Source organism: Leucoraja erinacea, chromosome 4 (genome assembly GCF_028641065.1).
Source record: "Leucoraja erinacea ecotype New England chromosome 4, Leri_hhj_1, whole genome shotgun sequence".
NCBI lineage: Eukaryota > Metazoa > Chordata > Chondrichthyes > Rajiformes > Rajidae > Leucoraja > Leucoraja erinaceus.
Genome location: NC_073380.1, coordinates 84,129,433 through 84,156,180, shown reverse-complemented (window position 1 = coordinate 84,156,180; position 26,748 = coordinate 84,129,433). Strand labels below are relative to the sequence as shown.

Here is a 26,748-nt window from a genome sequence, read left to right as displayed (position 1 = left end):
ATTTTTATTAAAGACACTAACAGAATTTCAGAACCAAGAGGTTTTTTTTTTTAAAATGTTCAATGGAAAACTGATGGTAACAGACATGTGTCTATCTTGTGGAACAATGAATCTATGAAGATTAGGACCAGAAAGGGTGAAGAGGGTACTTTCCTAGCATCTGAAGGTGGGTTCGGATTAGGGTCAGTTTCACAGGCCACTGATTGTTTCCACCAGTCAGGAATGAAGTTGTTTGCAATTGGAGAGAACAAGTTGTTACAATGAGAATTGCTGTTGGATCGAAACAAGTTTTACAAAAGCACAAAATATTACAACCACCAGGTTCACTTTACATAATCTCCACACTGGCACATATGCATTATTGCCCGTGTCTTGGATTACATGAACCATGCTCAACACTCTCAACAGCTCTGCCTCGTGATTCTTGATGAACCTTTAGCTGTTATTTTCCCACTTTGCTCAATTGGTGCGTAATACATAGATGTCATTCACAAGAACAGGGTAACTGATATTATTTCAAAACTCCAGCAGTGGCTTCTTTATGAGGTTTTAAACACTCACAATTCCACAGGATCACATAATACAAGATGCAGTGGCACCATTAATGTTCACAGTTGAACCATCAACACCAAACTTCTAATGCCTTAGTCATTTCCAACATTTACTAAAAGCCAGTCAAAATGCTTAATACTAAGCTTTAGTGCGAGCCATCACAACCAGAGCGGATTTCATTTCAATCAGATCAGTTGTCATTTGAACTGCGTTTCATGCATCAGATCACAACTGTGCTTAAAGCCCCAAAATAACTCGTTATTTAAGATCAGTTCACACTTTTTCAACTACAGGGCTAACAGAATATTGAATTACACACTTTTGAGCCACACAACGTAGTGAAGTACAGGATGTTTCTTCTTTGCCCACCCAGCAATCTTGCCTTATGTGTTACAAGTCAGCGTCTCTGCAAATGGACCGAGGAGGTTTTTATTAAAGATGCACCTTATCCAAACCAAATAAGTTGTAAATGGTTTAATGTTTTCTACAAATGTGTAGTTCTGGTGAGGCAAGATGTAGGGCATGTATGTGTTCTCACCTTGTTCCTGGATCCAAACCTCATACTTCACATCCTTTACTTTGAGGTACTTCAGATTCCAAGGTACTTGCCATGAAATCGACAACTTTGCCTCACTGGCGCTCTGGACAGACGCTTGACACATGGATTCTCTCACTTTCCCAGGATGTATTATACTTCTTGCTTTAAGCTTCCCGAGAGGTGGTTTGGAAATCACCGACTGATGAATTGCGGTCATCATAGATGGAATATCTACCAGGGTGTCCTGATAAATACGGAAGAGCCATTCGGCATTTCGGCAACACAAGTGACGAGGAACCTCTTTGCTCTTCATTATGCGTTCTTGCTCAGCCTTTTCAAGGTGAGCAATTCCACCTTGTTCCCAGGGCCTGTCGGGATAGGTAACAGTATTCTCTTCCTTAGTATTCTGCCAGGCAACATACTGAAGGTCCATGCTCGGGAGAGATGCCAACGTTTTATAGGGTGTGTAATGTTCTGGGTTCACTCCATAAGGGAAGAGTTCAACAACCACACCACCCCGGGGCAGAAACAGTGCCATCACCAGTTGCGATCCATGCATGCTGACCAACATTGAGGCCCTGCTAATCAGCCTAACAAGATCTCCAAAGGAATAATCATCTAAAGACACTGCAACAGTCCTCATCTGAAACTCCTGCGCCAGACCTAGGATTAATTCTGCTTCATTCAAAATCAACCTGTTGATTGTGCGACTGAATAGCACAATATATTCTTCGCCACTGGAGCCTGCAGTAATGTTTAACTTTTCCACAAGTGATTGTGTGAATTGCCTAATTTCATTTCCAGATACTAAAATATTTGCTTTTGGTCCCTGAGGTTGGATGAAACCATATTGATACCAAGTTGTCATTTTTGACAACCCAACGTAAGACTTTGTAAAGCAAAGCAAACTTCCAAGACTTTTCAATTGTTCCTTCAGAAGAGGTTGTTTGTTGCTAAATAATTTGTACAGCTCAAAGTGCAACCCTTCACTCCACCCTTCCATGAAGACCAATCGAGAATCTTCATTCAAGTCTGGGAACTGCTGCATTGTGTAGTAGATTGGGAGCAGATCATCGTGAAAGATGTGCATGAGGTTGTCTGGATTGAAACGATTCATGATCAGTGCAACATCCGGCACAAAGACTGGCTTATGCATGAACTTAAGTGCAGCAACAGGCAGTTCCACAAAATTGAAGTATTGTGCAGTGTGATCTTCGACTGAAGTCAGGTCTAACAGAGCGGGCTGGAACCGGCGCGAGCCCAGGTTTGGCAGCAGTACAGAGGCATTGCCATGGAAGAAGACAAACTCTTCCGCCTCAGTGGTATAGCAGAGTGACTCAAACCGACAGATCCGCTCAGTATGCATTTTCCCTGTGCAAACCATTCTAGTGCCATTTTCCGTAAGAGCTTGCAGGGCAGCATGGTAGTCAATCTTCACTTGGGACAACTCTTGGGTTTGCTGGGAGAGCAACAATTCTTCCTCTAGTGAAGTGGCATGCTCCCACAACTTGACATACTTCCACAGTACTGCAGCCAGGATGGATACAAGCAGAGCGTTGAAAATGATTGCGATGCTCATTCTGCAGCTTGATTTATAAATGGAGCGCTCGCTGAGTGCTGAGTACAACAGCACGGAGATGGCAACGTGGCCCCTCTCAAGGCAGAAGTGCAGACCCTTAAAAAGATAGTTTTGTTAGGCAACAGTTTTATTACAAAACATTGAATTGCATCCCTTAACAGGAGGGCATTCAAAAGGAGACAAAGAGGGAGCTTTGAAAATTTGTATTAATATACTGCCTTCCATTTAGTAAAACATTCCTAGCAGCACAAGTAGCACAAGTAGCAAAAGGAAACTTGAAACCAAACCACAAAGTCTTTTTTTTTAAAGCTATAAGGATGTGTTATTGGTAATTAAATCTAATTGGAAGGGCAGAGAGCTGTCAGGAAAAAAAATCCTGGGTTAGCAAGCCAAAGGATGGTTGCCAATGGAGTAGTGATTGAAGGTGTAGGAAAGAGCTGCAGATACTGGTGTAAATTAAAGATAGACCTAAATCTGAGATAACTCAGCGGGACAGGCAGCATCTCTGGAGAGAAGGAATGGGTGACGTTTCTGGTCGAGACCCATCTTCAGACTGGTTAGGGATAAGGGAAACGAGAGATATAGAGAGTGATGTGGAGAGATAAAGAACAATGAATGAAAGATATTCAAAAAAGTAACGATGATAAAGGAAACAGACTAGTGATTGGAAGTGAAGATCAAGGGATTTGAATTGAAGGCACGTTTCCATGCTGAATCTCTCCACAACTCGAAGCCAGGACTTGACAGAGGGATGTGGCAAAGAATGTGTTGGAACCAGCATGAGAATTTTGTAATTATAATATAAAATAGAATTATAATATATGCTAGATCAGCCAATAGAGGTCAATGAGCCAAGGGTGATGAGCAATGGAATTTGATGCAAATTAAGAGTGGAATAAGATGTGTAAATCAGATGCAAAATGGGAGAATGCCTGGGAAGCAAAATGGTCTCCTTGACCAAAAGAAATCATTCCTTTTCTCTCCTCTCTAGGAAGCCTCCAGGACCAATAGTGATAAGGTGGCAGATCCACCACTAGGAGCAAGACCCTTGGGCGTCTTTGCCAGAGTTCAGAACAGTGTACCTCTGCACTAGGGAGCAGTTGCTTTCCTTGAATTTGTCTGTAACATGATTTTTCATAGACGCAAATCTTATCCCCCCCCACCCCTCCCTTCTATTGACTCCCACCATATAAATGAAGATGCATTCTTACAGGAAGTTTTTCTCTCAACAGCAAAGTATCCCATAGATGTGTAGGCCATAGGCGTGGGAATTCAGATTGGATTGTAGGTAGAAGGGATTGTCATTCTGATTAACTAGAAATAAATGGTACATGGTTTAACAAAATATTGTTGCACAAGTATGAATAAAGAGCTATGATCTACAAATACAAACACATAAAGGGATTGACACATTTCGTTCTGCTATCTTTAAGGTCAAAACAGCAACAGCAACAGACGATAGAATCATGTAATTGTTGAATATTACATTTTGCAGTAAACTATTCATATGAAATAGGTATGTTACAAAACCTACCTGAATCGTGGCTGAGCATCTGCCCCCACCCCTTGTGTGTGATTTTGGCGCTGTTTGGAGGGGGCGGGTTTAAAACGCGATTTTTACTAGGCTGTTCCAATCGCAGATGTTCAGCCTAGTAAATCATTAACGGAGAATCGCTGCAAGACCCGGTCGCAAAAGCTATTATTAGTTTTATAGGCCTCGAATAATAGATATAATAGTTTTAAAAGCTCTCGTTCACTCCGCAACCTCTCGCAGCCCCAGGGTTTTATAAAGCAAACTATTAAAGGTATGTACCTTATTTTTACATTAAATGGGGCATATATATAACCCTATATATCAAGTTATCTATAGCGAGTAGTTCATTTTGGGCTTTTTATATCCCGCAGTATTTTTCTCGGCATTTGAGGGCACTAATCCAGCGCGATGTCAACGTTCTAAACCAGCGCGTTCCACATGAACCCACTAGAAAGCCGATTTAAATGGGCATTTATTTACAGCAATTGAACACTAAATTCCTTCCATTTGGCCTATAAATTAATGTAAATTAGATATAAAAATCATGTTATATTGTGAATTATTTGTGAATAATCTTTGGACACTTAGGCTATTTAAAAATGTTAATCTTTCCTTAAGAAATGGGCTTTTGACTATCCAAGATCACAGCTTTTTTGTAATGTCCATTGAAAATCAATAGGGAACAAGATGCTAATTTCCGAGTATGAAAATGGCCATAACTTTTTTAATACTTGAGATATGAAAGTGAATTTGGTGTCAAATTAAACTTATTGTTATGCTTTATCTGATGGGATAAATTGCAGACTTGATTTTTAAAATCTCAAAATTTTGTAACATTGCTATATGAAAAGCATTATTCATTTGCAGACAAGAGGCAGTGGACTAACCTACCTTCTCCCAACTACAAAATATGCTGCAGTACATTTCAGTATTCATGCCCCTACCAGCTCTAATCTCACATTTTCTGCTGTATTATACAACCCTTTTCAGAACAGTTAGATTTATCCTTATTTTAAAGATGTTTTAATTTTAACCAAACTTCAATATTTGGGTCTCTCCACCTTCACCTACATTAGATCAGTATTAAAACTGGAAGTGCTGGATGTTTTCTTTTTAAATATGCATCGCTCTTATTCTACTCAAGCTGCCGATTGTTTTTAAAATGATTTCCCATAATTTTGGCCTCCCAAAGTTGATCACATGGGTACTCTTCCAACTCCCTGTGAGACAAGAACAAGGGTAGGAATAAAAACAAGGTCAACTTTTTCACAGCCAAGCAGCAAATGTTAGCACTGAAAAGAGCTGAGAACCCTCATTGTGTCCAGAATGAATAAAACAGTGCAAAATGTTTCTTTCTCAAGTACAACAAAAGTTTTAGTCATGAATGCTATTTGTGTCAATGATGATTGCATTAGTGAGCTCAGAATAGAACGACATATGGCTGCACACCCATTCGCTGCCTATCTTTCTCATAGATTCACAGGTTTCCTGGGATGCTTCTCATGACAGCTCCATATTTTATACCTCAGTCATAGCTTCACCGAATGGTAACCATCTGAAGCAGGGTCCCGACCTGAAACGTCACCTATCCATTTTCTCCACAGATGCTGAGTGACCGGCTAAGTAAAGGGCCTGTCCCACGAGCTTGCGACTCCATGCCGCAAGCGCGACCCAAGCGACTCCATGCGGCAAGTGCGACCTAACCAGAAGCGGGGGCCACGCGGAGGTCGGGTGAGTGACATGAAGTGTGAGCGAAGTCCGCGGAAGTTCGCGCGTAACGTACGCCGTTGAGGTGGCTGCGGGCCGGCAGGCCGTTGCCGCGCGGAATTTTTGAACACGGTCAGTTTTTCGGAGCCCCGAGCGATGTCGGGACCAGCTCCGCATAACTCCATACGGCTCTGGCGATCGAAGTGGGACCGGCCCCGCGAGGCCGTACGGCTCAAGCGACCATGTTAGGTTGCGCTTGTCACATGGAGTCGCATGCTCGTGGGACCGGCCCTTTACTCCAGCACCTCAACTCTCTTGGACTTTTCCATGCCACTCCTCACATCAAAATAGGTTGAATGTTCAGCTTTCTTAGCCTTGTGTGAACAGAGGCTTCTTCCCGTTTCTTCCCGTTTCACACACCCCCCCCCCCCCCCCCCCCCCCCCTCCCCCTCTCCCTTGCAGATTCTTCTTATTCAACAGCTCTCCATTTTCCCTTCAGCACAGATGTAACAGCACTGGTCCACGAGTAGAGGTATTGAAGAATGTTGGACGTTTATTAGGTACTGATATTCTAGGTTTGCACATATTTTGTGATGAAGATGAGGGATATTTGATATTACTGAGCCAGACATTAAACTATTTTCCCATAGCTTCGTGCCCAACTTCTTTTCCAGGATTATTGCCAGTCAATCAATAACTTCTTTGTATTGCCCGACCTAAATTTGCAATGCTGCAGCTTTGCAAAGATTTCTGGGTACATTTTATTCTGGAGATGGTGCTGCAATGCACGCACTGTGAAACTAGAACTAAACTAGAAATAAAGTCACCTGACCCATTACAGTCCACACCACACTGTACTTAAGCATGCAGGTACAGCAAAAGGCAGTGAGGAAAGCTAATGCATGTTGGCCTTCATTACGAAAGGATTTGAGTATAGGAACAAGGAGGTCCTACTGCAGTTGTACAGGGCCCCGGTGAGACTGCACCCGGAGTATTGTGTGCAATTATGATCTCCTAACTTGAGCAAGGCCATTATTGCTATTGAGGGAGTGCAGCGTAGGTTCACTGGGTTAAATCCCGGGATGGCGGAACTGACATATGATGAGAGAATGGGTCGACTGGGCTTTATTCACTGGAATTTAGAAGGATGAGAGGCAATTATATAGAAACATAAAATTCTTAAAGGATTGGACAGGCTAGATGCGGGAAAAATGTTCCCGATGTTGGAGGAGTCCAGAACCAGGGGTCACAGTTTAACAATAAGGGGTAGGCCATTTAGGACTGAAATGAGGAAAAACCTTTTCATCCAGAGATTTGTGAATCTGTGGAATTCCTTGCCACAGAAGGCAGCGGAGGCCAATTAACTGGATATTTTCAAGAGAGAGTTAGATTTAGCTCTTGGGCCTAAAGAAATCAAGGGATATGAAGAAAAAACAGGAACTGGGTACTGATTTTAAATGATTAGCCATGATCATATTGAATGGCAGTGCTGGCTTGAAGGGCCGAATAGCCTACTCCTGCACCTATATTTTCTATGTACACGTGGTGTATGTGTAAATTATCCCTAGTGTATGGAGGATATTGTTAATATGAGGGGATTGCTGGTCAGTGAACTCGGTGGAAGGGTCTGTTTCAGCACTGTATCTCTAAACTAAACTAAAACATAGTCTCCTTTGAAAAATAAAATTCTTGCATCCTGTGAATCTCTTCTGCAGCTTTTTTAATTTAATGAGTTCACATGTCCGTTGTATTTAGTGATGATCAGATCTGCAAAGCAGTACTTCTGTTGTAGAAGCAAAATTCTATCAATCCCAGATCTTAAAGTCAATATCTACAACTTTTTTTTTGTGGATGAGAGCACTACACTGGAAGAAAAAGTGTTTTGTAATGTTTGTTCTGAATGACCTAGTTTTGGTTTTAAAGCAACATAAAAACCACAACATGCAGGATTCACCCCCCAGCAGAGTAGGTCTCTCTCACTCTAGCCTGTCAATTCCATCTTAAAGATCTTAAAAAAATATTTAAGGGTGTATCAGATTAACCCTTAAACTTCTATATTGAAGGGAATATACACCTGTGTATATACACACCGATTCCATATAATATAACCATATAACAATTACAGCACGGAAACAGGCCATCTCGAACCCTTCTAGTCCGTGCTGAACATGTATTCTCCCCTAGTCCCATCTACCTGCACTCAGACCATAACCCTCCATTCCTTTCCCGTCCATATAACTATCCAATTTATTTTTAAATGATAAAATCGAACCTGCCTCCACCACCTTAAATTGAAGCTCATTCCACACAGCTACCACTCTCTGAGTAAAGAAGTTCCCCCTCATGTTACCCCTAAACTTCTGTCCCTTAATTCTCAAGTCATGTCCCCTTGTTTGAATCTTCCCTACTCTCAGTGGGAAAAGCTTATCCACGTCAACTCTGTCTATCCCTCTCATCATTTTAGACCTCTATCAAGTCCCCCCTTAACCTTCTGCGCTCCAAAGAATAAAGACCTAACTTGTTCAACCTTTCTCTGTAACTTAGCTGCTGAAACCCAGGCAACATTCTAGTAAATCTCCTCTGTACTCTCTCTATTTTTTTTGTTGTTGTCCTATAACATCCTCACAAATGTTGTGCAAAGCTTCTCCAAAGGATAATATATTCTTTGTGATACAGTACCAAAACTATACACTATGCTCAAATACAGTCTTATCGGAAAATTACATCATAATTATGTAATTAGCTCTTTCCTATATAATTCTATCCCACCAATTTATACAAACTAACAGATCAGTGGGCGGCACAGTGGTGCAGCTGATAGATCTGCTGCCTCACAGCATCAGAGACCTGGGTTCAATCCTGACCTCGGGTGCTGTCTGTGTGGAGTTTGCACATTCTCCCTATGACTATATGGGTTTCCTCCCACATCCCAAACGTGTGCAGGTTTGTAGGTTAACTGGCCTCTACTTTGCTCCTAATGTGCAGAAAGTGGATGAAGAAGTGGAATAACATTGAACTAGTGTAAACGGGTGATCAATGGTAGGTGTGGACACAGTGGGAACTAGGACTTGCTTTCCATGCTTTATATTTCAATCAATTATCTCCATTTATTTAATCCAACCACAATTTTTTAAATTATGCTGTATGCATGGAAATCTAGTATTTTTGGACTGCCCCCGACCTTCATGCAAGAGCCGGCCGCGACCATGCTCGTGCACATTCCATCCCTTTTCGACTTCCGCCCTCACGGTCTGCCTGTTAGTTTACGAGTCAGGTTGCCGTGTTTTGTCGGCCTGCTCGTTTTCCTGCCTCTGGTTTTGGGGGAGTGGGGGGGGGGGGGGGTCCTGTGGCGGCACCCAGTGGTTGGGCCACTAGCTACACGAACCCTCAGCAGTCGGTCACGTGACTGGGCAATGGCACAGAGGTGTTGTCACGGGGTACAGGGGTGTGTCCTGGGATATATAACAAACCTTGGGACAACTTTCTCCTCTCTCTCTTACTTCGAGCTGACCAGTTCTCTTCTCTCTAGGGGTGAGCCCTTCCACCTCAGCAGGGGCTCAGCTCGAGCCCACGAGGCAACAGCCACACAGCAGCAACAACAACTTTATGTTAGAGGACCAACGTGCATGTATAACAAACCTATTCTGCCTGAATAAAGTAACCCATTTGTTCACCACGTTTGGTGCCTCTACAAGGGGCAAATACCACTAAGTTTGTGCTTATTTCTACAATATAAAAGTACTAGAGCACCAGTACATCCCGACTCCTCTTGTAAACTCTGAAAAGACCTTTACAGTGTATATTATAAGAAATTTGACACTAGTTCGCCAGGCTGCCCTTTTCATTGCACCATTTTTTTTCGGCATTGAGGAACGATTACACATTGACATGTTCACTATTAGTTCACTATTGACACCCTTTTCAGGAGTGGATAACATTATTGAGCAGTGACAATATTCAAGGCAGAGATAGATTCTTGATTAGTACGGGTGTCAGAGGTTATGGGGAGAAAGGCAGGAGAATGGGATTAGGAGGGAGAGATAGATCAGCCATGATTGAATGACAGAGTAGACTTGATGGGCTGAATAGCCTAATTCTGCTCCTATCACTTATGAGGTCATTCTCATCTTGAAGATTCTGTATACAGGCATCAGAACTGGATTTCACAGCTGAACACTCTGCCTGGTAGTTAACAACACTTAGAACACAAGAACTAGGAGCAGGAGTTGGCCATTCAATCTATCAGGAAGAATGCTAGTCACTAGAGGTCAGGCAGCATCCCTGGCGAACATGGATAGTGTCAGTTCTTCAAACTGATGAGCAAACCCATTAGATATTTGTATGTTACAATAAAATCTGCTTTCATTCTTCTAAACCGTAGAGATTAGAAGCTTTGCCTACTTAATCTCTCCTCATATTGCAGACCTGGAATCCTCACAACCAGTTGCACTCATTTTCAACTCTGTGATAACATTGGCATATAGAAACATAGAAATTAGGTGCAGGAGTAGGCCATTCGGCCCTTCGAGCCTGCACCGCCATTTAATATGATCATGGCTGATCATCCAACTCAGTATCCCGTACCTGCCTTCTCTCCATACCCTCTGATCCCCTTGGCCACAAGGGCCACATCTAACTCCCTCTTAAATATAGCCAATGAACTGGCCTCAACTACCCTCTGTGGCAGAGAGTTCCAGAGATTCAACACTCTCTGTGTGAAAAAAGTTCTTCTCATCTTCGTTTTAAAGGATTTCCCCCTTATCCTTAAGCTGTGACCCCTTGTCCTGGACTTCCCCAACATCGGGAACAATCTTCCTGCATCTAGCCTGTCCAACCCCTTAAGATTTTGTAAGTTTCTATAAGATCCCCTCTCAATCTCCTAAATTCTAGAGAGTATAAACCAAGTCTATCCAGTCTTTCTTCATAAGACAGTCCTGACATCCCAGGAATCAGTCTGGTGAACCTTCTCTGCACTCCCTCTATGGCAATAATGTCCTTCCTCAGATTTGGAGACCAAAACTGCACGCAATACTCCAAGTGTGGTCTCACCAAGACCCTATACAACTGCAGTAGAACCTCCCTGCTCCTATACTCAAATCCTCTTGCTATGAAAGCCAACATGCCATTCGCTTTCTTTACTGCCTGCTGCACCTGCATGCCTACTTTCAATGACTGGTGTACCATGACAGCCAGGTCTCGCTGCATCTCCCCCTTCCCCAATCGGCCACCGTTTAGATAATAATCTGCTTTCCCGTTTTTTTGCCACCAAAAAGGATAACCTCACATTTATCCACATTAAACTGCATCTGCCAAACATTTGCCCACTCACCCAGCCTATCCAAGTCACCTTGCAGTCTCCTAGCATCCTCCTCACACCTAACACTGCCCCCCAGCTTAGTGTCATCCGCAAACTTGGAGATATTGCCTTCAATTCCCTCATCCAGATCATTAATATATATTGTAAATAGCTGGGGTCCCAGTACTGAGCCTTGCGGTACCCCACTAGTCACTGCCTGCCATTGTGAAAAGGACCCGTTTACTCCTACTCTTTGCTTCCTGTTTGCCAGCCAGTTCTCTATCCACATCAATACTGAACCCCCAATGCCATGTGCTTTAAGTTTGTATACTAATCTCTTATGTGGGACCTTGTCGAAAGCCTTCTGGAAGTCCAGATACACCACATCCACTGGTTCTCCCCTATCCACGCTACTAGTTACATCCTCGAAAAATTCTATAAGATTCGTCAGACATGATTTACCTTTCATAAATCCATGCTGACTTTGTCCAATGATTTCACCACTTTCCAAATGTGCTGCTATCCCATCTTTAATAACTGACTCTAGCAGTTTCCCCACTACCGATGTTAGGCTAACTGGTCTGTAATTCCCCGTTTTCTCTCTCCCTCCCTTCTTAAAAAGTGGGGTTACGTTTGCTACCCGCCAATCCTCTGGAACTACTCCAGAATCTAAAGAGTTTTGAAAGATTATTACTAATGCATCCACTATTTCTGGAGCTACTTCCTTAAGTACTCTGGGATGCAGCCTATCTGGCCCTGGGGATTTATCGGCCTTTAATCCATTCAATTTACCCAACACCACTTCCCGACTAACCTGGATTTCACTCAATTCCTCCACCTCCTTTGACCCGCGGGCCCCTGCTATTTCCGGCAGATCATTTATGTCTTCCTTAGTGAAGACGGAACCAAAGTAGTTATTCAATTGGTCCGCCATATCCTGGTTCCCCATGATCAACTCACCTGTTTCTGACTGCAAGGGACCTACATTTGTTTTAACTAATCTCTTTCTTTTCACATATCTATAAAAACTTTTGCAGTCAGTTTTTATGTTCACTGCCAGTTTTCTTTCATAATCCATTTTTCCTTTTCTAATTAAGCCCTTCGTCCTCCTCTGCTGGTCTCTGAATTTCTCCCAGTCCTCCGGTATGCTGCTTTTTCTGGCTAATTTGTATGCATCATCCTTTGCTTTGATACTATCCCTGATTTCCCTTGTTATCCATGGATGCACTACCTTCCCTGATTTATTCTTTTGCCAAACTGGGATGAACAATTTTTGTAGTTCATCCATGCAGTCTTTAAATGCCTTCCATTGCATATCCACCGTCAACCCTTTTAGAATTAATTGCCAGTCAATCTTGGCCAATTCACGTCTCATACCCTCAAAGTTACCTTTCTTTAAGTTCAAAACCATTGTTTCTGAATTAACAATGTCACTCTCCATCCGAATGAAGAACTCAACCATATTATGGTCACTCTTGCCCAAGGGGCCACGCACAACAAGACTACTAACTAACCCTTCCTCATTACTCAATACCCAGTCTAAAATAGCCAGCTCTCTCGTTGGTTCCTCTACATGTTGGTTTAGATAACTATCCCGCATACATTCCAAGAAATCCTCTTCCTCAGCACCCCTGCCAGTTTGATTCACCCAATCTATATGTAGATTGAAGTCACCCATTATAACTGCTTTGCCTTTGTCGCAAGCATTTCTAATTTCCTGTTTGATGCCATCCCCAACTTCACTACTACTGTTAGGTGGCCTGTACACACACCCACCAGCGTTTTCTGCCCCTTATTGTTTCGCAGCTCTACCCATACCGATTCCACATCCTCCAAACTAATGTCCTTCCTTTCCATTGCGTTAATCTCCTCTCTAACCAGCAACACTACCCCACCTCCTTTTCCTTTCTCTCTATCCCTCCTGAATATTGAATATCCCGGGATGTTCAGCTCCCAGCCTTGGTCACCCTGGAGCCATGTCTCCGTGATCCCAACTATATCATAATCATTAATGGCTATCTGCACGTTCAACTCATCCACCTTATTACGAATACTCCTTGCATTGAGACACAAAGCCTTCAGGCTTGTTTTTACAACGCTCTTACCCCTTATACAATTATGTTGAAAAGTGGCCCTTTTTGATTTTTGCCCTGGTTTTGTCTGCCTGCCACTTTTACTTTTCACCTTGCTACCTATTGCTTCTACCTTCATTGTACACCCCCCTGCCCCTCTGCTCTTGTACCCATATCCTGGGTGTTAGGTCCTTTCCACCACTCAAACTCATTCCTTTCCAAAGGCATCTTCTACCCCCCCCTTCTCTTCAGTATCTTTCGTGCTCCGATATCCTCCCTTTCCGCTCGACAACACACTGGCCTCCACACACTCATTACACCTTCCCACGTGGCACCTCCTTTAAGTGTTTGTTTAAATAGAATGACGGTGGGAACAAGGGGAGATTAACACTGTTCTCCCCACAAACAAATGTATGTGTCTAAGGTAGGTGGCACTAAAACCAATGGGAAGATAGTCAGAGCTTGGCTATTATTGTTCTGACAACAAGGATGGTGTGCACTTATGTCTCATACTAAAAATAATTTCTGAATCTAAAGGTACCCATTATTCTGTTTTCCATAGAAAATGGCAGGTCTCAAAGGTGCTGCAAACTGACATTGTTAAACTGATATTAAATATTTGTCACATGTAGCTTTCTTCAAATAATGTTTGTGAAATTATCTCTATCTGACAATACGATAAACAGAGGAATTTGTGGACACTAGTTACAGCAGCTAAAGTGGTAATCTGGCCTTGGAACTCATCTCATTTGGAGAATTCAAATTATTCTTGGTGCCTTTTAAAATGGGCTGCAAAGTAAAACCTGGGAACTATAGACTGGTAAGTCTAATATCTCTGGTAGGAAAGCTACTGGAGTGGATTTTGAGGGTAAGATGCACACACATTTGGACATTCAGTGGTTGATCAGGGATGGTCTGCATGGATTTGTGCAAGGGAGGTCATGTCCCAAGAACTTGATTGAGTTTTTGGAGAAGCAACCAAGGCGTCAGATGAGGACAGAGTCGTAGTCATAGTCTATAGTTTATTTAAAAAAAAAAAAAAGGTTTTGCATGGTAGGCTACGCTAGAAAGTTAGATCGCGTGGGATCCAAGGAGAGATACAGAACTGGCTTCAAGGTAATTTTGTTAGCCCTGGCTGTCTCCTCCCCTTCCTTAGCCCTCAGGCTGTCTCCTCCCATCCCTGAGCCCTCAGGCTCCTCCTCCTCCTTTTTCCTTTCTTCTCCCCCCTCCCCCCCATGTATGAAGAAGGGTTTTGGCCCTAAACGTTACCTATTTCCTTCGCTCCATAGATGCTGCTGCACCCGCTGAGTTTCTCCAGCATTTTTGTGTACCTTCGATTTTTCAGCATCTGCAGTTCCTTCTTAAACACTTAATGGCTTCAAGGTAAGAAGCATTGAGTGGTGAAAGGTGATTTTCAGACTGGAGGCCTGTGACTAATGATGTGCCTCAGTGATCAGTGCTGGGCCCACTGCTGTTAGTCATCTACACCAATGATTTGGATGAGAATGTACAAGGCATGATATGTGAATTTGCAGCTGATATTAAATTAGGTGATACCTGAGACAGTGAATTTAAGCATGATCAGCTGGCAAGTGGGCTAAGGAATGACAAATGGAGTTTAATTCAGATTTGTGAAGTGTTGCATTTTGGGAAGTCAAACCAGGGCAGAACCTTCACACGGAACGGTAGGGCCCAGGGGAGTGTTGTACTCCTAAATCCCATAGCCTTACAAGTACAAAGTTCCCTAAGGTCATATTGCAGGTAGACAGAATGGTGAAGGTGGCTTCCAGCACACTGGCCTTCATCAGTCAGGGAACAGAGTATAAAAGTTGGCACATTATATTACAACGGTAAATGATACTGGTGAGGCCGCATATGGAGTATTATGTTCAGTCTTGATCACCTCATATGGGAAAGAAACCATTAAGCTAGAAAGAAGCAGAGAAGATTTATGAGGATATCGCCAGGATTTGAAGGTCTAGACCATAGGAAGAGGTTGAGCAAGCTTCAACTTTAGTTCTTGGTGCACAAAGTTGAAGGGTGATCTTAACAGAGGTGTACAAGAACATGAAAGAAATATATAGGGAGAGTGTTAAACTTTTTCCCAGTGTAGGGGGATCAAGAACTAGAGGCCATAGGTTTAAGGTGAGAGGGAAAGATTTAATAGGAAACTGAGGCAACCTTTTCCACACAAAGAGTGCTGGGTATATGAACAGGAAAGTAGTTGAGATAGGTTAAATGACAACAGTTAAAAGATATTTGGACATGGGCAGAAAAGGTTTAGAGGGACATGGGCCAAATGTGGGCCAATGGGACTAACTTAGATGTGACTTTTAACCATATAACCATATAACAATTACAGCATGGAAACAGGCCATCTCGGCCCTACAAGTCCGTGCCGAACAACTTTTTTTCCCCTTAGTCCCACCTGCCTGCACTCATACCATAACCCTCCATTCCCTTCTCATCCATATGCCTATCCAATTTATTTTTAAATGATACCAATGAACCTGCCTCCATCACTTCCACTGGAAGCTCATTCCACACTGCTACCACTCTCTGAGTAAAGAAGTTCCCCCTCATATTACCCCTAAACTTCTGTCCCTTAATTCTGAAGTCATGTCCTCTTGTTTGAATCTTCCCTATTCTCAAAGGGAAAAGCTTGTCCACATCAACTTTATGGTTGACATGGGTGCGTTGTGTAGAAGGGTCTGTACTGTGTTGTACGACTCTAATGAAATAAAATGCTAATATTTGTAATGATGACCATTAAACTATCAGATTATCTTAAAAATCTCTGGTCTCAATGTTTAACATGTTGTCTGTATTTAACTACACATTGGTCGTTCGAATGTGTGTGTTTGTGCACGCCTACATCTATTGCTGGTGTTAACAGTCCATTGTAACCTTACCAGTATTTGCTTGCCAAGATCAGACAGATCTGGGACAGAGTTAAAGAATGGCAGGGCTTTCAGTCACCTTGCAGCATCATTGATTCAGCCAATCCCAAACCTGAAGGTTTAAAGAAAGTGGAGAGAAATTATCAGATGCAGAACAGATAAACATTTGCAGATCATTTTATTGCAGAAATCAAATGTTATTGCTTCAACCAAAACACTGTACAGGTGAAGGTTAGGCATTCCATTACAGAGCCATTGTGTGTTCGCAATATACATATCACACAACTGAGCAAGAAAACACTTCCAACAGCTCAACCCTGATATGACCAGATTCCATTAAGATACATTGCCCTCTGTAGAATAGATTCAAAGCCTCTGTGGCATGCATCCCACTGCATTAACTGGCTTTCTTTCACCGTTTAATATGCAATTTCATTCATAAACAGAGTTGTAAAGCCTGATCATAAGACCAAAGAATCCATGGCGACCATGAGGCATCCATTTATACTACTCCTGCATGAATTCAATTTAATTCTCCCCTCATTCCCATCAATCGCTCATCAATCGCTCAGAACAATTTACAATGGCCAAATAATCAACTGACCCACACATCTTTGGGATATAGGTGGAAACCAGAGCACTGGGGGAATGCCAATGCAATGACAAGGAGAACATGCATACTTAGCATCTCAAGATGGCTCGGCCGGGTCCAGTCACCGTCGTGGTAGCTCTGCGGAGACGGCGCGTATTTTTAATGTATGTTGATTTTAAATTTATTTCTAAGTACTAACACTCTAGCACTAACAATGTACGACTGGGAAACTCTCGTGAAACTAAACTTTAACGTAACCGGAGACTTTTTAAACACTGTACTCACCGATCCAGCGTGGCCGGCAGAGAACAACAGAGCGCGCCGCGGCAACAACAGTGGGAACGCGGCTCCGAGATAAAGCCGGAGAAAGCATCGGGGTAAGCCGGGGGGTGGGGGGGGGGATTCGGAATAGGCTGAGAGCCCAAGCCTTCCGTCCACCTCTGCCCAGCATTCTTCTTTCGAACGTCCAGTCCCTGGAGAACAAGCTGGATGACCTCAGGACCAGACATAAGAGACTGCAACATCCTCTGTCTGACCGAGACATGGCTGACCTCGCTGGTGCCGGATTAGGTAATCTGCCCAACCGAGTCCTTCACTGTTTACCGTGCCGACAGAACAGAAGAATCTGGGAAATCCAAGGGTGGAGGAGTCTGCTTCATGACCAATAATAACTGGTGCTACTCTGAAAATATTAAGACGCTTTCTCGTTCCTGCTCGCCGGATCAGGAGCACCTGACGATCTCATGCCGTCCATTCTACCTTCCCCGTGAGTTCAGCTCAGTGATCATCACAGCCGTCTACATTTCACCACCACTGTTGTCACAGAAGTGGCACTATCGGCCCTACACGATGTGCTATGTTGACACCAAAACAAGAACCCTGATGCGGCTATGGTGGTGGCTGGAGATTTTAATAAATCAAATCTCAAGAAGGTCATGCCAAACTTCTGCCAACACATCACGTGTGCCACCAGGGGAGGGAGAACATTGGACCATTGCTACACACCGTTCAGGAAAGGCTACAAGGTCGTTTCACTCCCTCCTTTTGGAAAATCTGACCACGCTGCCATTTTCCTGCTGCCGGAGTATAAACAACGGATAGTACAGGAAGCAGCAGTGACGAGGGACGTAAAGCGGTGGTCCGACCAGTCAGAGGCCATGCTACAAGATGCACTGACAGATGTCGACTTGTTCCATATGTTCCAAGCAAGTTCCAGTGACATCAGTGAGTTCGCGGAAGCGGTTACGGACTTCATTGCAACAATAGCCGATAACATCGTTCCCACGGTAAGGGGAATGTCTTTACTAATGAAAAAAACCAGGGTGGACAGGTGCATTTGCGTTCCCTTGAATGCTCACACTGCTGCTTACAAATCCGGCCTGGCATCCTGAAATATGGATGACTACAAGGTAGAGTCCTACCGACTACGAAGGGCGGTGAAGGACACAAAAAGGAGGTACAGGGACAGGATGGAGTCGCAGATGGAGCAGCAGGACACCAGACACCTTTGGCAGGGGCTACGGACTTTAACCATCTTGTTTTTCCTAGCACGACACCAGGAGGGCTCCAACACGTGTGAACACGAGGAAAGCTGCAGGCCCCGATGGCATTTCGGGGCGAGTACTTAAGTCTTGTGCTACGCAGCTAGCTAGCTCACCACAATATTCAACCTCTCCCTGGCCAAGTCCGTGGTCCCTGCCTGCTTCAAGAGATCCATCATTGTACCTGTACCAAAAAATGCCTCTCCAGCATGTTTGAATGAATACCGACCGGTGGCCCTCCCCTCGGTAGTCATGAAATGCTTCGAGAGGCTGGTCAAGATACACATCTGCACCTTCCTCCCTCGCAACATGGACCCACTACAGTTCGCATACCGTCCGAACAGATCCACGAACGATGCGGTCTCCCAGGTTCTGCACACCGCTCTCTCTCTCTCTCACCTTGACAGCCAGAAGCAAAGATTATAGAGGAGCAAGATAGACCACTCCTCGAAAAACGCGTAGTATCACGTGTGTGATTGTGGACGCCATTTTTTGAGGCATTTTATTGGGCTTCCCCCACACTGTCATGGCGTCCTTATCTAAATTTCATCTCACTGCTCTGCTATCAATTATTCTAATCGTAAATCTAAACGACCCGACCTGTCATTCTTTAGGTTCCCCAATAAAAAAGAAAGGTGAGAAAATATTTTTATTATTTTCAGTCGATATTCTGTCGTGAAAATGTTATTTTCTGTTCTCCCTTCAACGGCCATTGGGAAACTGGGTTTGTCGGTACATTAGAAAGTTATTAGACTTATTTTTAATAGATCTTTACTTACCATAATAATAAAGACAATTTTAACACTTCTGTACGTTTTTGGTTTTGTTCTTGTAAGGGATTGGTCTCCACAATATGGCCCGCGGGACACATTAGGCCCAGTGACCACGAGATTTTTCGAGCTCAGATTCAAGTCCGAGAATGGGCGGCTGTTACCCATTATATCCCTCGAATTGTCAAGACATCACAAGCAAAGATCACAAGCCCGCCTTGAAGAAGGGTGCAATCAAATATTATACAACTCTGCTCTATCATCTTTGGGTGCAATGGTGGGCCGGGGGGTTCGGTGGCGGCGGGCAATCAAAGATACTAGTGGAGCTCTGCTCTATAATCTTTGGTCGGAATGGGACGGCTGCGCGTTATAATGTGCTATCGTTCCACTCTCCCTCTCCCCCTTCTCCCCTTCTCCCTCTCTCCCCCTTCTCCCTCTCCCCCCTTTTCCCCTTCTCCCTCTCCCCCTTCTCCCCCTCCCTTCTCCCGATCTCTCTCTCCCTCTCTTCTCTCGATCTCTCTCTCCCCTCTCTCGATCTCTCTCTCTCTCTCTCTCTCTCTCTCTCTCTCCCCCTCTCTTCTCTCGATCTCCCTCCCTTCTCTCTCTCTCCCTCCCTTCCATCTCTCCCTCCCTTACCTCTTCGTGAGAGTTGGCAGCTCTGCTATGCCTTGGGTCCAAAAGAGGATAGAAAGAAAATACTTAATGGTCTTTGTAAGAAGATTTTAATAAGCTCTTCTACATTTAAGGTAAATTGACATATTAGAGGCAAAAAGCATCTTCAATATACAGGTCTCTCCACACAACTGAAAACAATTGCATTTAAGTGATATATCATCCATTGTTCAGGCATGTAGCAATAGGTTACAATAAACTTCCTACATATTCCAGGAATGCATCTCATAAAAATGGGAGAGGCTTAAATGCATTGTAAAATCATAAATCCATGTTGACTTGGACTAATCCTTTTACTGCTATCCAAATGCCCCATTATTACATCTTTAATAATTGACTCCAGCATCTTTCACACCACCAAAGTCAGGCTAACTGGTCTGTAATTCCCCGTTTTCTCGCTCGCTCCTTTCTTGAAAAGTGGGATAGCATTAGCTATCCTCCAATCCACAGGAACTGATCGTAAATCTATTGATCGTTGGAAAATGATCATATGTATAAATATATATATATGTATATATGCATGTATGTGTATATATGCATGTATATGTGTGTATATATGTATGCATATGTTTATATGTGTGTATGTATGCATATAAATGTATCCATATGTATGCGTGTGTTTGTATGTGTGCATATGTATGTGTATACGTATGTATATATATGTATGTGTATATATATGTATGTGTATATATGTGTGTGTATATATATATATGCGTATATGCATATATATATATATATATTATTATATAATTATATATATAATTGCCTTTATGGATTATGTATATCATCTTACAAGACAAATAAATTAATAGTGATTATTTAAATCAAAGTTGCTTCTGATCCATGAGAATAAACTTAATTATCTCTAACTTGCCTCTCACACACAGACACACATTCATATAAATATATAAAATATGTATACGTTAAATTTAATTTTGTGCAGTGTGTGTTAAAGCAATACAAGGGAAACTGCACCATACAATGCAAGGGAAACTACGCAAAGGAGGGGGCTGTTCCCGCTACAAGATACTCGAGGATCTTTGCTTTGGATCAAAGATATAGCGGAGCTCTATAATCTTTGCTTTGGATCTCAGCGGGTGGCATACCGGAAGTCGCGTGTCGCATTAAGAAATGGCGGCCGTGACGTTCCGTCACGTACTACACGTCAGTCCATTGGATTTCGGAGGAGTGGTCTATCTTGCTCCTCTAGGATCTTTGGCCAGAAGGGGGGCTACGTGAGGTTGCTGTTCATTGACTTCAGTTCAGCCTTCAATATGATAGTCCCCACCAGACTTGCTGAGAAGCTGCTGGAACTGGGGCTTAACACTCCCCTGTGTGCCTGGGTCTTGGATTTTCTCACCGCCAGGCCCCAGGTGGTCAAGATGGGAAGAAATACATCGAGCACCCTCACCCTGAACACAGGATCCCCCCCCAGGGTTGCGTCCTCAGCCCCCTACTGTACTCCCTGTAAACACATCACTGTGTGGCCAGGTTCAGCTCCAACTCTATAATCAAGTTTACTGATGACACTGTGGTGGTGGGCCTGATCTCCGATAACAATGAGAAGGCCTACCGGGAGGAGGTGGGTGATCTGGCACTCTGGACAACAGCCTCCTCTTGAATGTCATAAAAAACTAAGGAGCTGATTGTGGACTTTAGAAAGGCACAACATCCGAGGATGTATACGCCACTGGAGATAAATGGGGTTACTGTGGACAGGATGAGCTGCTATAAATACCTGAGAGTCCACATCACAGAGGACCTGACATGGACAACACACGCTGGTGAGTAAGGCAAGGCAGTGCCTTTACCACCTCAGGCAGCTGAGGAAATTCAGAGTGTCTCTGAGGATCCTTCAGTGCTTCTACTCTGGGGCTGTAGAAAGCATCTTGTCTGACAACATCACAATCTGGTTTGGGAACAGCTCTGCCCACGACAGGAAGGCTCTGCAGAGAGTAGTGCGTTTGGCCGAATGCACTATGGGAACTACACTCGCCCCCCTGCAGGAACTATACATCAGAAGGTGCAACTCCAGAGCCAGTAACATTATGGGGGATCCCAACCACCCCAGCAACGGGCTGTTCCAGCTGCTACGGTCAGGCAAACGCCTCCGCCGTCATGCTGTGAAAACAGAGAGGATAGAAACATAGAACAGAGGTGCAGGAGGAGGCCATTCGGCACTTCAAGCAAGCACCGCCATTCATTGTGATCATGGCTGATCGTCCCCAATCAATAACCCGTGCCTCCTTCTTCTCCATACCCCTTGATTCCACTAGCCCCTAGAGCTCTATCCAACTCGCTCTTAAATCCATCCAGTGACTTAGCCTCCACTGCCCTCTGTGGCAGGGAATTCCATAAATTCACAACTCTCTGGGTGAAAAAGTTTTTCTCACCTCAGTCTTAAATGGCTTCCCCTTTATTCTAAGACTGTGGCCCCTGGTTCTGGACTCACCCAACATTGGGAAAATATTTCCTGCATCTAGCTTGTCCAGTCCTTTTATAATTTTATATGGTTCTATAAGATATCCCCCTCATCCTTCTAAACCCCAGTGAATACAACCTAGTCTTTTCAATCTTTCCTCATATGACAGTTCTGCCATCCCAGGGATCAATCCCGTGACCCTACGCTGCACTGCCCTATACATCTGCAGAAGAACCTCTTTACTCCTATACTGAAATCCTCTTGTTACGAAGGTCAATATTCCATTAGCTTCCTTCACTGCCTGCTGTGCCTGTAAGCCAACTTTCAGTGACCGGTGTACAAGGATGCCCAGGACTCGCTGCACCTCCCCCTTACCTAACCTAACCCCATTGAGATAATAATCTGCCCCCCTGTTTTTGCAGCCAAAATGGATAACCTCACATTTATCTATATTATATCTATCTATATTATCTATAATATATTATTTATCTATATTATACTGCATCTGTCACGCATCTGCCCACTCACTCAACCTGTCCAGATCACCCTGCAACCTCCTAACATCCTCTTCACAGTTAAAACTGCCACCCAGCTTTGTGTCATCCGCAAACTTGCTAGTGTTGCTCTAATTCACTCTTCCAAATCATTAATATATATGGTATGAGACAGAGATTAGGACTGTAAACTCTCATCTCACCAGGGACTAATTTACTGTACCAATTTACTGTTGTGTTGTGTCTTTTTAAAATTGCTGGGGTTTTTCTAATATGTAAATGCTGATTCTGTTCTATTTTGTTCTGTAGTTTTTTTGCACAATCCGCAAGCATTGCCACTTTCATTTCACTACACATCTTGTATGTGTATGTGACAAATAAAGTTGACTTGACTCCACACAGCAGAAAGAGAACATCTCCACAGCTGTAAATCTAGTTTATATCCTTATTTTGAATACATTGATCATTTTTTTCCCCTCAAGAGTTAGGAGAGTAAAGTGAACATCAGCCACCACCTTCTCCAAAGGTAGGGTAATTAACATGGTAGATGTAGAAGATAGATACTTATAGAGAATAAGAGACGGCTGTCAATTAGTTCCAAATCTTTGACACTGTGGAATTGGAGGCAACCTATCGGCTTGAATAAGGAAATGATTAGGAAGCATAAAGGATAATGGTGTCCCTCATATTTATACTCGGTACATAGATTTTCACTGTATGTATAAAAGGCTATGATAAAGGATTGAGATGCAAAGTATTAAAAATGTTGCTGATTAAACTGCTTACGTGATATAAAAACTGATGGTTATAAATGCAGAAGATTGCAGAAATACATTATCAAATTAAAAAAGGGGGCAAAATGGTGGCAGATGAACTTCAATGAAGAAAAGTATTAAGCAATCTACTCTGGATCATATCAAAATCTGAATATTTTCCAAATAGTGAAAAAAATAACAGCAGGGAGAATGAGACACTGGACTTGGAGGTGGAAACCCCCCAAAAAATTAAGTAGTCCAAATGATCAGTTATATTGCATCGGAAAGGGAGATTGGAAATTGTGTTACAGTTGTATAGAGCTGAATGTTTGCCCCATCACATTCAACATGTTCATTCCTGACAACTGCACGTTAGGAAAGTTGTACTGGCATTGGGTAAGCAAGGTGTTGAAATGTAATTCACCGGCAGAGATTCATATTGTGACTTGAACTTTCAGGTTCAAGCTCAGCATCTTTCAAGAGTCTAGAGTGTTTTTATTGTCATATGTTCCGAAACAGAACAATGAAATTCTTAATTGCAGCAGCACAACAGATATGCAAACACAATACTCGCAACCAACAACCATCAAGCTGTTGAAAACGACATAACACTAAATATACTATGAGTAATTAACTGTCTGGATTGTAGTATGGACTTTGGGCCGTTTGCACTAGTATTGAGGCTTTTAATTTATCTAATTGTTTGTTTATTATGTTATCTATGAGTACTGTGTTTACAGACTGTTCTACTGCTGCAAGTACATTTTAGATTGTCTGTTGTCAGTTCATATGACAATTAAACACTTGACTAATGGTATTAAACTACAAGGATTTGTTACACAAAATAGGCAGGCACTCCCTTGAATATTGGAGATTGTGGGTTACCCAAGTTAAGATGCACAGGATGATTGATTAAAGGATTCATCAGGGTAGATCAAGATACACTATTTCTGTTTTTTTTTTAATGGAATGAAGGGGCATAGAATTGTGAAAGCTGGGCCGTTGTCAGGAAGTATTTGTCATGCAAAGGACAAAGGAACTCTGGAATTCTTCCAAGAAGCTTCTGTGGCTTACAACCTCAAAACTAAGTTTGTTAGGCAAGTGTATTAAAGCTTAGAAAACCAGCATGAGGAAACATAGTTGGATAAACGTCTGGAATGATCTAAATTATTGGCAAAACAGGTTAAAGGAGCCAAATGATCCATTTATTTTCTTACAATCAGTTGTTTTAAAGCAGGGAATAAAATTAAATTGTACAGCATATATCATGGCACAAGTTCTTGGATCTTGCAAAATTTGGAAGGGTTTTGTTTTTCTTGCCCAATGGTACAAATGAGGTGAAAACAGATTAGCAGCCAATTTTATTTCACCACCCACCTACCTTAATATTCTATTTAATTGAAGCCAAAAGGTAAGTGTTTAGGACATGGGTGATAAAACAGGTTATCCAATTACAATTTGCTATGAAGCACTAGCTCTATCCCCTCCCCAACCCACCCTACATCCAGGGCAATTTCAAATTTGGGCTTACTGAAATTACCTTCTTTCCATAAAAGACAAAAAGTATAGAGAAAAAAAGTTGGAACTGGTCCCGTCGTTGAATTAGGCAGATTTTCATAACCAAAACTCTCTGGTCCGGATTTGTATAGAACATTGTCCAGCAATCTCATCTGTTTTGAGAGTTAAAGAGCTTGTTTTGAGATTTTCTTTTCTATTGCCACAGTAGAATAAAGACAATGAAATAATGTACTTCCTTTTGAGCAGTCCTCTCTCCTCCACCTTTCTTCGTGAAAGAAGCACTCTTTAGGTGCACAAAAGAAAAAAACTCAAGTAGAAGGCACTCATTTTTTTTTTAAAGCCTCCAGCAGTGGATTCTCTGCAAACAAAAAGCACCAGCAGGTCCTTAAATGGGCCACTATCCATCATCACGCATTTTGGTCCCTTTCTCCATCTGAGGCAACATCCATAATTGACACGGGGCAGGGTTACTTTGTGAATAACAGATCGACTTATCCCCCAATTAGCTTGCATTCAGCACAACATACATTAAGACAAACATCATTAATCATAGGTAGACAAACCTCATCTATTGCATCCGCTGTTCTAGGTGCCAACTGCTCTACATCGGTGAGACCAAGCGCAGGCTTGGCGATCACTTCGCCCAAGTAAATACTTGTACCTCATTAATCATAGGCAATGGATCAGATTCAGATTCAATTTTAATTGTCATTGTCAGTGTACAGCACAGAGACAACGAAATGCATGGATCAGAAGGATACAATGTGCACAGCGTATTATATTGTAACAAATGTGTACATACACTGTATCTGTGGTTATCAGTGGAATTATAGAACATAGAACAACAGTACAGCACAAGAACAGGCCTTTCAGCCCACTGTCTGTGCCGAATATGATGTCAAGACCGTCACTTATCTACCTGCACAGTGTCTATCCACCCCCATTCCTCGCATATCATATGCCTTGTCCAAAAGTCTTTTAAATGCAACTAACGTATCTGCTTCGCCCACCACACCCCAAGGTCACATTTTTGCAACAAATATTTCAGAGCCCCGTTTATTGTATCTACTGCACGAAAGGAGTGTCGCCTGCTGTCGTACACTTACTCTGGTTCCCACAGTGGCAGCGTTTGTGCTGCAGACTTATCAATCGCAGGCCCGGCCCAGCGTCGCTCCTACAGCACAGCCCCCGCCCCCGTCACGTCGGCCCGCCGCCCGCCGCCACAGCGGTGAATCCGCCGCTCACACAACGCCGCTCCACGCACTGTACGGCTACACTCTGCGTGCAACCCAGCGCGCTGCATCATCTCCTTTCATGTGGTGACACAGATTATAATGGGATCTGAATCTATCAATTACACTGATTAATTGTTTGGAAAGGTAGAAAAGGAAAAATCTCCCTCGCGCCCCAAATCCAGTCATTAATTTAAAATCGAGATTAAAGATTGAGGCCAATGTCCTCAATTCAGTAACAACCCCCCCATCGTTCGGTCGTCACTGATTCTATCCGCCTTCCCGCCGCCAGTCGCGGATTGAATCAGATTGATCACAACCGACATGTCTTACCTGACCTTGAATATAAAGCTCCTGAATTCTCTGCCACAGAAGGCAGTGAAGGCCAATTCACTGGAGAGTTAGATTTAAATCTTAGAGCTAAGGGGTTTGGGGAGAAAGCAGGAACGGGGGTAGACACAAAATGCTGGAGTAACTCAGCGGGACAGACAGCATCTCAGTCTGAAGGAGAGTCTCGACCCGAAACGTCACCCATTCCTTCTCTCCAGAGATGCTGCCCCGCTGAGTTACTCCA

General features: G+C 43.0%; 1 protein-coding gene across 4 annotated transcripts; it reads right to left on the bottom strand.

Annotated features, from left to right (window-relative positions):
• Positions 1 to 26,748, bottom strand: pomgnt2 (protein O-linked mannose N-acetylglucosaminyltransferase 2 (beta 1,4-)). 4 transcript variants are annotated; one of them, XM_055634700.1, is made up of 4 exons: positions 26,508 to 26,748; positions 16,191 to 16,290; positions 3,881 to 3,983; positions 1 to 2,765 (listed from the first exon to the last, which is right to left on the bottom strand). In XM_055634700.1, exon 4 carries the CDS (start codon positions 2,667 to 2,669, stop codon positions 936 to 938), a length of 1,734 nt encoding a protein of 577 aa, XP_055490675.1. In that variant the 5' UTR covers positions 2,670 to 2,765; positions 3,881 to 3,983; positions 16,191 to 16,290; positions 26,508 to 26,748; the 3' UTR covers positions 1 to 935. The 4 variants fall into 4 exon arrangements, with proteins under 4 accessions (XP_055490675.1, XP_055490674.1, XP_055490677.1 ...); XM_055634699.1 differs by lacking the exon at positions 26,508 to 26,748 and adding an exon at positions 26,049 to 26,135; XM_055634702.1 differs by lacking the exon at positions 3,881 to 3,983.